The sequence below is a fragment of the Corvus cornix genome, chromosome Z (genome assembly GCF_000738735.6).
Source record: "Corvus cornix cornix isolate S_Up_H32 chromosome Z, ASM73873v5, whole genome shotgun sequence".
Classification (NCBI taxonomy): Eukaryota; Metazoa; Chordata; class Aves; order Passeriformes; family Corvidae; genus Corvus; species Corvus cornix.
Window position 1 is genome coordinate 43,918,989 of NC_046357.1, and position 14,614 is coordinate 43,933,602.

A 14,614-nucleotide genomic window follows, 5' to 3' on the forward strand; every position below is an offset into this window, starting at 1 on the left:
TCCTCCTACATAATAATCTTTTTCCAAAGTCATGTGGACAGACATTTTGCTCTCATTTAACTGCCATGTATTCTCTTCAGTCTGTGTCAGGATTCCCAGAGGTGTCAATGGGATTTGTGTGTATAAATCAAAACTGACTGCCTTCAATTTGTGTGTGTTTAAACAATGTTTATGTGGGAAGTCTAAACTTGAAGTTTCTAGCCCTAGAAAATTTATCTTAAAATAATTACAGCCAGTGAATTACTGCTATTTGAAAGGATTGCAAAGTATCTTATCCCAACTTTTAATGATAAAACAAGTGACAATTTAAGAGCCTAATCTCCTTTTATTCCTCCTTCTTGAGAATACTCTTATACTTATAGAAAATTCTTTGTTTCCTCCATATGTTCTGTTTAAGCCAAGGGCTGAGGCCTAAAATGGCCAAAAAAATCCACTCAGATTTTATGCCTAAGGTCTTGACAGCCTAGCTTTCACTCCTCAGTACTGAATGCATAATGCGTCCTGTATAATGCTCTCCTCCATGCTCCTTTCACTATTTCCATTTAAAAAAAAAATCGAAATTTTAACTGCCAGAAACTGCTAAGACAGTGTGTTCCAGCAACACATTCTAGCATAGGGAGCTTCCAAGAGCAGACCCTGCTTTGCAACGAGACTGCAGTCTTGCTTGATCTTTGTTATAGTCTGGGGGCAGTGAATGAAGCTGCAAGCAGGTAAGGCATTGCAGCACCTGGAGGTGAAGGTTCTCAGCCAGGAGGAGAAACCACACATTCCAGGACTCAGGAGCTGGACATGTTCTTTCTCCCAAAGGGCACAGGAAGAAAAAGGATGAAGTAACTTCTCAAAGCCCCTTCTTTCTCCTCCTTTCCTAGAACAGTTCTGCTGCTCTACCAGGGGCTGGCACTTCTCCAATACCATATAAACGTCTCCCTAGGCTGATTCAGAGGTCATTTTCTGAGATTGAAAGTATTTCTACCCCTACTCTGTAAATGCTATTCCTGAAAGCTTTCCTCCTCATACAGTTCCTTAAATATACCCCGCTGAAATCCTACCTTACATTTGCAAGGGGAAGTGGACAGCACAGAGTAATCCTGTACCCTGGCAAAGGCTGAAGGGGAAGAAAGATTAGCTCTGCTAGCTACATATTGTGTTAGGTTTCTCCAGATGGACACTGTGTGCTTGAGCACGAAGGGAGTCTTAGAACAAGCTTAAGTAACATCAGGTTCTGATTTCTGTTCTTAAGCTGTCATTTTCTCTCTAGTTTAGCTAAAATTTAGGATGCTGTAAAATTCCTGCAGAAGACCTAACATTTCAGTTGCAGCTGAAATGTGGCACAAAGTTGCTAACAGAACATCCTTACTGTAAAAACAAAAATGACCTGCATTCCTTCAAAAATTGTAGGGTATGTGATACTGCGGCATTGTCTTTGCAGGCACAAATACTGTGTGGGTTGAGTACAAGGATGTGTTCTGTCAAGCTGTATTTGGGGGAACACGAAGGGGGGGAAATACAATGCTTTTCTTCTCCATATTTGGAAAGATGCTTGGCCATGTTTCATTGAGTAATTCAAGCAAAAAGCTGTTTGGCTAAAGGACAGCAATCCTCAGACTGTTTGTTTGCAGAAGGGTTTATAACTGGGGGTAAAGATTTCCCTTTTGTTTGGTAATCAGGGTGGTGTTAAATGACCATATGATCTTGTGGGGAGACAGTAAAGAATTACTGGAATTCACAAAGTCTGTGATTTTAATAAGACAATTGAAGAGATACAGTAATGTGATTGTAAAAGCAGCTGAAGTGCTGCTCTTAAGCTTTCCTTTTCAGGACCAGTCAGGCCTCTTCTGTCACATGACAAAGCGAATTTATTCACAAGACCTAATGTTTTTTTGTTACCTGCTGTTTTGTAATGGAATAGAGTCACAGTCCAGCACCACCTTCTTAAGTACACTGTCATCAGAAGCCACATGAAACCTGCATTTTCTGTTCAAGTAATGAAGCCCAGGGCAGATATTTTGACCTTCAGGGACACTTAAAGTGGGAAAAACTCCTTCTGCTCTCCACTTCCCCATCTGCTACAGATCAGTATGAACCAAAGCACAAATAATATGCATGAATACAACAGGGAAAAGACCATCAAAAGAAGAGGGCTTAAGCACACCAACATGGAAAGGATTTGTAAAGAGCTGGCAGGCAGGCTTGGAGAAGGCAATTTCATTACAGCAGAGTTTTCCCCTGGAAATGCTGTTTTCAGAAAAGCTTAGTGAACATGTAGCGAACAGAATGCTTGCTGCTTACACATACACACACGACCTTCACCATCTGCAAGATGACTTTTTCTTTTGCAAGCACAGCCTCATGGATAAAATATCTTCTTGAGGATTTTACATGCTGCATCCAAGCTTTTAAGTTTCAGTTTATTCCAGAAATTATTCTAAGGTTTTGTTAAATCACATCAAGAACAGACTTGAATTCTTTGGCTGCCCTCACTCTTTCCCTCATACCATTAGATTTCGTTTACTACAGATGTTGATGCCAACTTCTCACAGCATCTTGTAAGACTTTAGTGTAATGCACAAATAGATTGAATGTCAATGAATGTAAAGAGAGTTACCTGTGTTATATACAAGGAGAAATATAGGAGAATTATTCACTATATACAGGTCACTGATTCTTTTCAAAGACTCTTGCATACTAATTATCCGTTGACTGAAATTTCCCCTCACCATTCAAATTTTCCTGGATTCTGTTTCACATCAGTACTGTGCTAGCGTCTCAGTGTCTCAGTCTTGCATCCATAATCAAAGCTTAGCTTTTCACCTATTTATTCCTCTACTATTGCAAACTCCCTGTGTGATAAATATATTTGCATTAATGACTTGACATGCATCTTTGTGTTAAACCAGTAAGAGCTTCTGTGCAGCATGACTGCAGGGCCTGCATGACTTAAGAAAATACACGCACAAATCGTGCATGTATCAAGGGTTAATTTTAAATTGCCCTGTTATTTTTTGCAATTCTGGTGAGATCACTAAGACTGAACTTAACTACTGTGTTTTCACCATTAGTCATACCTGATTGCACACTAGCAATACAGGAGGTGCATACAAAAACCGGCCGTTGACATGAATTGTTCTTCCTTTGTTAAAAATGTTTTCAACACATCTTTTCCTTTGCTTCGGAGTTCCTAAAATGTGTGGCATTTATAAATATGAATCTGGGATTATGTAAATATGGGTGAAACAAAGGAACTGACAGTTAGCTTTTCAACAAACTATCCTAGACAAAAGTACTTTTTAGGATCTGAAAACTTGAGGGTAACAGCAGAACATCATAACTGCAACGATCCACTTCAGTTAGGAGCACCTTGAGGAACCAGCCTCTTCTTGCCTATACTTTTCCATCCTTTCATCCTGGTTTGTGCAACAGAGTCTACAGCCCAGTGCAATGTAGATAGGAAGACTAGGTATACTAGTGGTGTGACTCAGACCACAGTGCATCATTTCTTTAATCTTCCAACGGTGCAAATCAACTTGCTGAGAACTTCGGTGGTTGTAGCAACTTTCAGCTACCCTTTCAAGACAAAAAAGTTCCCATAGTATCCCAAGTATGATGTTGTATCTTTCATTTCACTGTAACGTGAACAGAAACTGATAGGTCCACCACATGCACATCCTTTGGTACCAGACCTATTCTTCACATATGTTTCTGTAAGAGTGTCTGATTTCTATCGTCTCTTCACGCACTGAGTTTCAGAAGTACACCTAAGAAACAGGTTTTTCTGAAGCACTCGGACTACTACATAAATGTAAAAACCTGTTGGATCTGTATATCAAATGCATCATTTGCCTAATTAAATAATATATTCTGTTACTTAGTCTCTTGTCATTTGCAGTGAAATTTGAGTATTGCTGGAAAGTCAAAAGGACAGTATTGCATCAATTTTCCATCAGCTAAAGCCTCAGTGAATAAAGAATAAATAATTCAATCAAATGTAAACATGGGGCTTAACTTGCAAATGAGCCAATGTACCTGTGTATGCCATCGAACTGTGGTATGTCAACAAAAGCAAACTCAAGCAGAGAGGAGGAGTAGCAAATGTGTAAAGGAAGGAAAATACCAACAAAAGGTTGAAAGCTGCAATCAACAGGTTTACATGGCTAATTTGTCCCTGGGTAATTTTTCTGAGACTCCTGGAAATGGCACTGATTAAGTAGAAAACTGTTTAGTTTGAAACCAGTGGCTAAAACAAACCCAAGTTCTTTCCTCAACATATTCTGGAGAATTAAATTTGTACTGAGGTTGGCTGAACGGTAGCGGGTTCTGAATTTGGCGGGAGGTCTCTTTGCAAGTGTTTCTCTCTCCCAAAGTGATTCACAGACAGCAAGACAGCACAGGACCTCTTCTGTGAAATGGCTTATAATGTCACCCTTGGCTACCAGGAGTTTTTCATAACAAGCAGTTTATTGTCACTGTTGCTACATCCATGTATATGTTTGCATACACATGTTGATGCACATATGCCAGTGCTTTTATTCACACACCCTTGTGGACACTCACCCCGCATATCCGGACACCTTGCTGTCATTTCTGTGAGATGTACATCAATAAAGTATTGCTACATCTTGAAAGCTGGAAAACCGAGTCCTCAGACGGCTGAAGGGTACCCTTGAACAAGAGAGGGAGACTGTGACAGAGCCAGGACCGGGACCAGAGCATATGGACTCTTCAAACCTCCCAGCCGCAGGCGCATCCTCCCCGCAAAACAAAGGGCTAAATTAACCACGATTAATTCAGCACGTGTCAGTGCAAGCCCTCACTCCGTCCCCGCGAGCAGCAGCTCCAGCCCGCGCGGCGAGGGAGAGGAAAAGGTTCTCCTCACTTTTCGGGGCGGGGGGGGGGGGTCCTGTCTTTCCGCCCCCCTTCGCTTCTGCTCGGCGTATTTCCAGTGACCGCCACCCGCCCCTCTGTCGGGCTGGCCCCCGCCAGCCGTGTGGGACCCATCGGGGCGGGACGGGGCGGTGGGAGGCGGGGAGGGACGGGGGGGGGACGTTACCGAAAGGCGAGGGGCGAAAAACCGAGAGAGGGGCGTGCGAGGGGCAGCGCCTCAGCCGCGGGGGATTAAAGGGCGCGGATACCTGCGGGGGCCGGCGGGGAGGCCGGCAGGGAGACAGAGAGGCAGGCCGGACGCCCCTCAGAGGAGAGAGGAGGTGGGGCGTCAGGGGGCGACCAGCCGCTCTCCTCCGCGGCTGCCAGCGTCTCCCCGCGCCCGCCGCCGCGCCATGTGGCCCCTGGTGGCTCTCTGCTGCTGGTGGGGGCTGTCGCTGTCGCTGTTCCTGTCGCCGTCGGCGACGCAGGGCCGGCCGGGCGGCCAGCCGGGCGCCCTCCTCCGCGCCCCAACTTTCGCCTCGCCATCCCTGGAGGCGCCGCCGCTGCCCGACACGACGGAGAGCAAAGTGGAGAAGCTGGGGCGCGCCTTCAAGCGCCAGGTGCGGCGTCTGCGGGCGCGCAGCGGGCGGCTGGAGCTGGTGTTCCTGGTGGACGAGTCGTCGAGCGTGGGTCCGGCCAACTTCCTCAGTGAGCTGCGCTTCGTCAAGAAGCTGCTCTCCGACTTCCCCGTGGTGCCCGCGGCCACGCGCGTCGCCATCGTCACCTTCTCCTCGCGCAGCAACGTGGTGCCACGCGTGGATTACATCTCGCGGCGGCGGCCGCAGCAGCACAAGTGCGCCCTGCTGGGACGCGAGATCCCCGCCATCGCCTACCGCGGCGGCGGCACCTACACCAAGGGCGCCTTCCAGCAGGCGGCGGTGAGACGGGGCGGCGGGCGGGGGCTGCGCCGGGCGCGGGGTGCGCGGCACCGCGGTGCGGGGCGGTGCGGTCAGGGGTGCGGTGGGATGTGCGGTCAGGGGTGCGGTGGGATGTGCGCTGGCGGGTGAGGTGAGGGGTGCAGTGAGAGGAACGAGCGGTGGTGCCGTGAGGTGCAGCACCGGTGAGGTGCGGGGTGCGCTGTGGCAAGGCGAGGTCTCGGCATCGAGGGAAGGCGCGGTGATGCAGTAGTGCGTGGGGTGTTGGGGTGCGATGGCTCGGTGCACGGTGTGCTGTGCTGGGCAGTGTGTGGGTTCTCCGCGTTGTTCGAGGGTGTTCTGTGACAAGGGGTATAGGGCTGCATGATGGGGTGTGGAATGCTGTGGTGTGGGATGCAGAATAGTATGGTCAGGGCAATTATTCACTGTCTTCCTGTGCTGTCTGCGCCTGCAACTCCCATGTTTTCTGCTGCCCTTGCAAACAAATGTGTGTATTCATTCTTTGAAGGGGCATGAAGCCCATGTCTCAATTTCAGAAGTCTGGCATCTGAAACACCTACCTGGTTTCATGGTAGCAGGACTTGAGTGCCTGCTAGCTGTCAGACATACATACACATTGTTGCCAGGTGTCTGTTTTAATTGCTGGTTACTTACAAAGGTCCCCTTAGTCTGTGTACGCTATACCAATAAGTAGGGGCATGTCCCCAGGAACATTTCCAGACACGGTAACACAGTCACTTGTAGTTCTGCCATACAAACCCATGGCAGAAATTTGGTCCAGGCAGCTCCTGGACATGTGTTGGCACTTGATCATCCTGGGGTGACTTCCCCGTAGGTGGTTCATGGACAGCCAGTCTACTCAGGAAGCTTTTTTTACAAGGCTAGGCCCTGGTCTTCTTTGTCATTTGGCCTTGGTGTTCAGAAACAACCACCATACCAAGTCTCATTTTTGGGTTTTTTTTACATCTAATTTCTGGTAGTGTCCTCTAGCTGAGCATTGGGTGTACTTGTCTTGAAACACACACATTGTCATTTGGAGCTGAGGAGTGAGATTGCAAGAGGTGCGTCACTGCTGGGCATGTGAAATTGGCAAAGATTATTCTCCTCTTTGCATTTGGCAGGAGAAAGCAAGTCCACTGTCTAATATGCTCAGAGCTGCACATGCCAAACCTGCTTTAGGAAGACACATCCCTGTATTAGATCTTCCACTGTGAATCCATGTTTCAATATAGATCCATCCCAGGGGTGTTATGTGAAAAAGTTAATGATACAAGTTTAAAATAACCATTAAAAACAAAATATAAGCATAAGACATACCATCTGCTTTCTTGATACAAAATCTTGACTAACGATATCTTTGAAGTGGAATAAACGAAAAATCCCTTCAGAAACCTACAATTTAGTTTGTTGAGCCTAGCTAAACTTTGTGGCTCCAACAGCATGACTGTCATTTTTCACTGTGGTCTTATAAGCATGTGGGAAGAAAAATATTCACATGGTGACAGGGAGAATTAAGATAGAATGACAAGGTTAAATTCCTGTCTGCTCACTGGCTCTTGGTTAAAGATACTGTATTGTGGTTTTCTTCAATATGATTTCTTCATGTCAGACAAATTAACATCTTCAGGGAACTCTCCTTTGTAGACACTCTTCAGAAAATGACTGTTCTAAGTTTAAAATACTACTTTTGGAATAAATCTAGAACGTTTTTTAAGTATGACAAAACTGCTATTCCCTCTGGACTCTTAGACTGCTGCCTAATGTTTTTAACTGTCTTTTGGTACAACCATAATGATTTCTTATTTCACTTTTCTAAAATGTCTCTTTACAATTTTTTTTTCTTTTACACTGTAATTTGGGGGTCCTTCCGCTTCTGACCAGATTTCTCTGCTTCTTTTCCAAACTCAAAAGTGTTTGCAAAGCATTGCAAAGTCTCTGGAATTGTATCAGTTACGTGTTATCGTAACAGAAAATGAAGGAAAGCACATTGTTAGACTAATCCCAGCACTTTAATCATCGTGCAGCACTCTTCATTGGTAGGTCTAAAAGTGATTAATTCACATCTGCGACAGTTCCACTGAAACCACGGAGGCAGAGAGATAAGTGAATTTGCAAGGTCATCAGGCCAGTTAGTGTCTGACCTGGGAACATGAGTGAACAGGAGCCAGATTTACATAGCAGTTGCTGTCTTAGAATGTGTGGCAGAAAAACTGGTCATTTAACATCATCCTAAAAGCAGACCTGTTCAGTTTGAGAAGCTGTTGCACAACCATGTAACATCCATCTTCTTCAAAAACATAAGAGTTCTCCTTAGCACTGCAATTTTGCATCCTCTCCAAAGGTACTTCACAGACAAGTTTATTTCAGATTTTCTGTGTTTCGTCAAAGCTGTCCATACTAACTTTTGCCACATGGACCACGCTTTGACATTCCTGCCCAGCAGATTAAAGATAAATTCTATGAGATTCACAGAAATATGCTGAATATACCACAAGAGACAGCATCCTGGTGAGAAAGGCTGAACTGCTCTTGGTGTTTGGGTATGCCATCCTGTTTGTGATTTCGTGCCATGCTTGAGCTAGCAAGTGCTCATTTTCCGAGTCTTTCTTTCAAGGCACATGCAAACAGTCTTAGAAAGGGGAAGAAACGAGCTCGTTCATGCAAAACTCTTTGGCTTCAGTTTTTCACAGCATAAGTTGGTGGGACAGCACAAACTACATGCAGCTTATGTTAAGCAGATTGCTTGTTGCATTACGGAAGGCTGAAGAGCTGTTGTGACAGCAAGAAAGAACCAAAGCAGAATTGAAAATACAAACAGGTTTGAGCAAGTGTTGCTCCTGATGCTTAAGGAATGCTTATAAAGCCAAAAGACCTCAGTGGTGAAAAGTGTTGAGAGACCTGTAGGCAGCTGTATTGGAGCTTCTGATCCTGAGAGATAACCACTGCTAACAGCACCCATTACACCTCGTGGGAGGGATGTGCATTTGTTACCAGATGGGTTTTGAAATAGAACTGAGGGGACATCACGTAGTGATGCAAGTTTAATGGTGTGTTCTTGTCTTAGCAGCTGAGAGTCACAGTTATATGTATGCCAGCATTGGTGTGCTATCTTTATTGATGAACAGTTTAAACATCTTGGAGCTGCATTGGTTTTGGTGAGCTGAAAAAAAAAAGATGAAAATAAAAATTATTTAAGCTACTCCAAGTGGCAGCATCTTAATAAAATTATATCTTTTAAGAAGAAGATTGTCTTATTTCTGTCTTTCCATGGAAGTAAAATGGAAACAATTTCTCTTCATAATTGAAGTGGAAGATGTAGGTGTGCACTACTATTGAGCAGAAGTCAGAGATAGTACTCAGACAGCCTTAGACAAGTCAATTGTTATAAAAAGTCTGGCAAAGCAGTAGCTGAGGGAGCCTTTGGGAGTTCTTCTGTGTTATAATAATAATAGTTGCATTAAAAAGGTAATTCTTTTGTTTTTGTAATTCATCTTCCCTCCACTGAAGTCAGTATAGGTATAGGTATATGCAAGTGGAAGGTTTGTCACCTACATAATAAGGTGACATATTTTCTGAGAATCTGGTCTCTGAAATCTGGTGATTGTATCTAAAGTGACCTTGAGGGAGCATGACGAACGTCCAACCAGCATGTCAAGTTCTGTGCTCTGTGTTATAATTAATAAATATTAAAAAATGTCCCTCAAAAGAATGTAAGCACATATCAGTTTAGGAAAAACAGTTCTAATGCTTATTTAATACTTGTTTAAATAGTATGGCTTTGTTTCTTCTTTAAGACAAAAGCACGAAAGTACAAGATGCAGCATTGTTACCCACTAGGAAAATTAGCTTTTATTTTCAATGCATTTTCAGATTCAGGATCTCATTTTCAAATTAAAATTAAAGATTAATTGACGCAAAAGAACTGAAAATCTTTTCTTACCATGTATTTGGTTAAAGTTTTTTTATTTGAAAAAAAGTAGTGCCCTCTCACTGAGAACATGAACATTCAGAGTCATGTATGTTGTCCAGTTATCCAGAATGTGTTTGTGGATTTTTATTCCTATGATCTCTGCAAAATCAGCAGCTAATAATGAGAGAGTAGCAGATTCTAGGCTGTCTTTGGCATCATGCTCTAAATATCTGATGATGGCTTGGGTCAACTAGAGCTAACTGACTGGTTGACAGCATTGGGCCTCTCTGAGTTTTGATATGGCCTTGGGAGTCTGTGTTAAAGATATAGTGGAAGAAAAAAATGAAGTCAACCTGGTTTACCTCTGTGGTCACCTTTGAAATTGCAGAGCTGGTAGTTAAGGATTTCCAAACTGAAAGTAGCATTCCTGTCAGCCATCACTAGTGTCAGCTCTAAATCACCAGTCTTAATCAGTGAAGAGTGGTGTTTTTGAAGAGTACTGGTCCTGCATACTGCAGCCTTGCATGGGATTTGTTCAAAAGATTAATAAGGCAGGATCAGAGGCAAGATACATATCTGCACATTATTCATTGTTCTTAGACCAAGCCTGAAATGTATCTGCCTTAAGAAGTTATTAAGTAATTTTTTTTCTGACTTTTTGGCCAGAACAAGCAAAAAGTTGTCTTTTTAGCATCATATCTGGGGCTGCCTAATCATGATTAATATTTTCTTTGGTTGAAAATCTGTTCTTGGGAAATTGAACTGTTTGTGCTTACAAAATTGTGTCTTGCATTTTCATCTAAACAGAAGCATACAATTTGGAAGTCTGGTGTTCAGCAGATTAGCCACTTGTTATCTTCCCTTTAATTTAAGTGCATTTTTTAAAAAAAGAATGCTTAAATATGTGCATTATAAGAAGCACTGAAGGATTCTGCTAGATATTCTTCTGCCTTTTCTCTTCATTGTGGTAAAATGTGTTTGTCAGTGTGAGGTACTGAAGAGAGACAGCCTGGCTTCAGGTGCTGACTGAAGTGCCTCATCCTGGGAGTCTGTATTCCAGTAGACACCACTGGTAGGATTGTCCCCATGTGCAGTGCCTCTATATGGCAGTTCTGCATTAGGTGTGTTGAGACTTTTATTCCGGTGTCACACTCTTCATTGATTATGTAGAAAGATGCAAGTGCCTTGAAACACTGTATGGCTCTATACCCTGAGCTAAACACCTGCTTAATCTCACTGATTTTTTTTTTATATTCTTCTTTCTCCAGTTCCCCTAGAAGTAGTACACTTAGTAGTTCTGATGAAAAAAAGGCAAAAAATACAAGTAAGTGATCTGTTCTTCATAGCCTTTTAAAGAATTGTCTTTCATGACTCAAAAAATTCACTTGTTAGTTCTCTTTAACATTTTGTACTGCACGCCACCCCAAACCATGGGGTTTATACTTTTGACTATACTCCAACAATATGTTCATGCTACTACTAGACATAAGTAGCAGCAACCCAAAATGCCTTATAAAAGGAATTGTTATCAGAGAGAATGGTTTAGGTTACTTTCATGCAAAATTTATAGCTTACTAAAACATGGATTAGGCCGCGAAGGCATGAAGGCATTGAGGTTACTACCTATGTTTATGCTTTTGCACAGCTTCTGGCCAAGTACTGTGCTTATGCAATGTGCTATCTTTGAGAATGACAAATCAGCCAACAGAAGTTACTGTTCTCTTGTTGGTCTTCAATTTTTGAGATGCTTATTATAGCATATTGTTTACTACTTGTTGCATGGCTGTGAGTTTGATCAGCAGTATTCAGAGCTGCTAGTAAAAGAAGATTGGCTTTTCTTGTGCCGTCACACCTCCAAACTGTTCTGTAGAACTTACTTTTAAAAATATAAGAACCTAAGAGCTAGGCAAACCAATATGAGGATTAATCCATTTTAGAAGGTTTTTGCAACAACAGAGACCACAACGGTTGAAAACTGTACCTAAGCTAGACTGTATTTTGTTTTGGACCTGAGAAGCAAGGTGGATGTTGGTCTCTTCTCCCAAGTAGCAAGTGATAGGGTGAAAGGAAAGGGTCTAAAGTTGTGCCATGGAAAGTTATGATGGGATATTAGGAAACATTTCTTCTAACTGAAAGGGTTACTAAGCCTTGGAACAGGCTGCCCCTGGAAGCATTTAAGTCACCACCCCTGGAGGTATTTAAAAGACATGTAGATGTAGCACTTTGGGACATGATTTAGTCATGGGCTTGGCGATGTTGCTGCCAAGTAACCCCGAGAGTGTTAAATTTATGGTTGGACTCAATTATCTTACAGGCCTTTTCCATCCTAAACAATTCTATGGTTCTGTTTGTGGTTTTAGCCAGCAGAAGGAAGAATTTTAATGATACGTTAGACTTAATCACAGTCACAGTCTCCATTAATTTCTTGCAGTTTGTGGAAAGTGCATCAGGTTTTATTAGTTTCCAGTTAGTTTCCAAGACTGTCTCTGTTTTCTGGATGTTCTTCATGAAGTTTTAAGGCTGAAATGATGCTTATGGGTACATCGTTTGATCCCTTGCATAACTGCATAGGGCACTCTATGACTTCCACCTATAAAGAGTACCTGTTTGTGAAGCTGTGTATGATATAATTCAATGAGATAATGATGAGGTGACATTCTCCCACTTTCCCACCTTCTTCGAATGGGAAATGCCACATGCGCATCAGGGGCTTTTCAGAAGCAGAGACCCTCACACTGTATAAGAGAGATCCCAAGTAACTGGGCAGTTGGCCAGTATATTTTACAATGGTGTGGATTTTCCTGAAGTTTTGGAAATTAGTCATCTGAAGTATGCTTTTCATTTGTATGACACAGCCTTTTATTTTGATCCTTTCTACCACTGTTAACATATTCTAGCCTTGCGGATGTTCTCAAGTTGTTGTCATGTGCTAAGCATAAAAAGACAAAGGCAGTGAACTATAAATTTATGAAAAGAAGGCAGCAGCCCTAGGAGAACATACTCCTTTCATAACGAAGGAGTGTATTCTGTGTCTGTCATTGCTGAATAGAGTACTAGCAGCAAGGAAAGAAGCAGGGAAACTGTGTACTTGTTTTTTGTCTTGCCATCATATACCTATCTCAGCCCATTTCCCTGGGCTACAGGAAGCTGGTCTAATCCTAAGCCTTACAAGGTTATATGATCAGAGCACATCTGGCATTTTCATAACTTCTGTCTCTGAGAACTGAGATGAATGTTCCTGCCTGGAAGGATCTGCACTGCACAGTGTACAGCAGCCGTCCTGACCTGTGATCTCTCAGCCATCTGTGTGTGAAGTAAGGAGTGGAAGTTTGGGAATGTGAAGAGAAATGAGTGCCAGCATCCACTGTGTTCCATATCTGCCAAACAGACCTCTCTTAGAAGACACACTCTCTATTTACAGCACAGTACCACAAAGCCTTTAGCCATTTCCCAGTGTAATGTACAGAGGTAGAGGAAAGGTGAGAAACTTGAGATACTGCTGCAAAAAATAAAACAAATCTCACAGATGTAACATCTGAATCAACAACACAATGAATGAGATCTTTCACCACTATGGTATCTGGACAATATCATCCTAAATGTTTCAGGAACAGAGATTCATTTTCATGAGAAAAACATTTTTTGTTGTCATCTCAGAGCCATTTCTGGAAGGGTCTGACAATAAGCACCTTCTGATCCCCAGTTCTTAAAAGTTAGCACCTTCACAGAGAAATCAGTTTTAGCAAGTGCTTTGCTTCAGAGACACAAAGACAAAACAGAAAAGCTGGAGTGATTTGTTCTGAGAGAAGGAGTAAATCCCCAGCATTAAAATTTTGAAGAAGTCAGGACAAAATAAGTTGTTTATTTTAAATCAATTTTGTAGGCTTACAAGAGGCCTTTACAGCAAAATACATTATATTTAGCAGTATTTCCTGACATAAGCCTCAGCATTAAACTTCTGTGTGTTTATTTTGCATGTTCTGTGATGCTTTGTCCCCCAATTCCACGTGTTACTGGAATTTGTGAGTCAGATTTTGCAGGTGAGACAGCATGTTTTTGATGCTCAGAATTTTCTGACTTCTCTAAATGCAGAAATTAAAAGCACTATTGTTTTTATTATTGCTTTTAGCAACAGGTTCTTTGTAGGACCAGCACCCTGCTTACGTCTCCATGCTATTAACACAATCTGAAACAAAAGCCCTTGTTAAAATTATGATACTCCCTCTGGTTCAAGGTCTCACTGGCAACCTCAACCAGAAAGATGAAAAGCCTCCTTGAATGTAAGCAGTAGTCTGTAAACACTCCGCCACACCCAGTTGGTCTGGGACATCTCTTATCAGTGATAACTTTGTGTTAGTGTTGCTCAATTCTAGCTGTCCTGGAACAAAAAAAAAAAAAAAATTTCTTCAGATGATAATTGAGCAGTGACAGCTGGCAGTAGATGGGCGAGGTCATGAATTGTGTTTGGCCTTTTGGAATCAATTATTCAGTTCAGCTTTTCCGCCTTTTCCCTGCTTTTTTAAAGTAATAAATATTTAAAGCAAACACAAAAGAAACAAATATTTGGCAGATGTACTAGTCAATAGTGATGTGAATGCTTGGTCTGAAAATCAGTTACATATTCAGTAAAATATTTTTGAGTCCCTATTTTTATTATTAGCAGAAGACCAGAGCAATACTCGAGAAATCAAATAACATCTTTGCTATATTAATGATGGAAATTGCTCACAGACAAAGAAAACTAAGTTTTTTCATTTTTCAAATCAAACTGAGATCTATTAGCAAAATGATATTTTGAATACAGCACACAACATAGCAGCATATAAGGGCCTCCAGCAACTTTGCAAAGTCTTTATAAACTTGTTTAAAGGTTATATAGCACCAAGAGCTCAGAAAATGTCTGTGTACA

The 14,614-nt window shown here is 42.4% G+C and overlaps 1 protein-coding gene across 1 annotated transcript in view; it reads left to right on the plus strand.

Moving 5' to 3' along the window:
• Positions 1-5,085: 5,085 nt before the first annotated feature.
• The window catches only part of SVEP1 (sushi, von Willebrand factor type A, EGF and pentraxin domain containing 1), a 120,567-nt gene continuing 111,038 nt past the window's right edge, over positions 5,086-14,614 (plus strand). Inside the window, exon 1 of the mRNA XM_039566578.1 lies at positions 5,086-5,798. Coding sequence (XP_039422512.1) covers positions 5,274-5,798 — 525 coding nt within the window. The 5' untranslated portion in view covers positions 5,086-5,273. The remainder of the gene's footprint in view (positions 5,799-14,614) is intronic.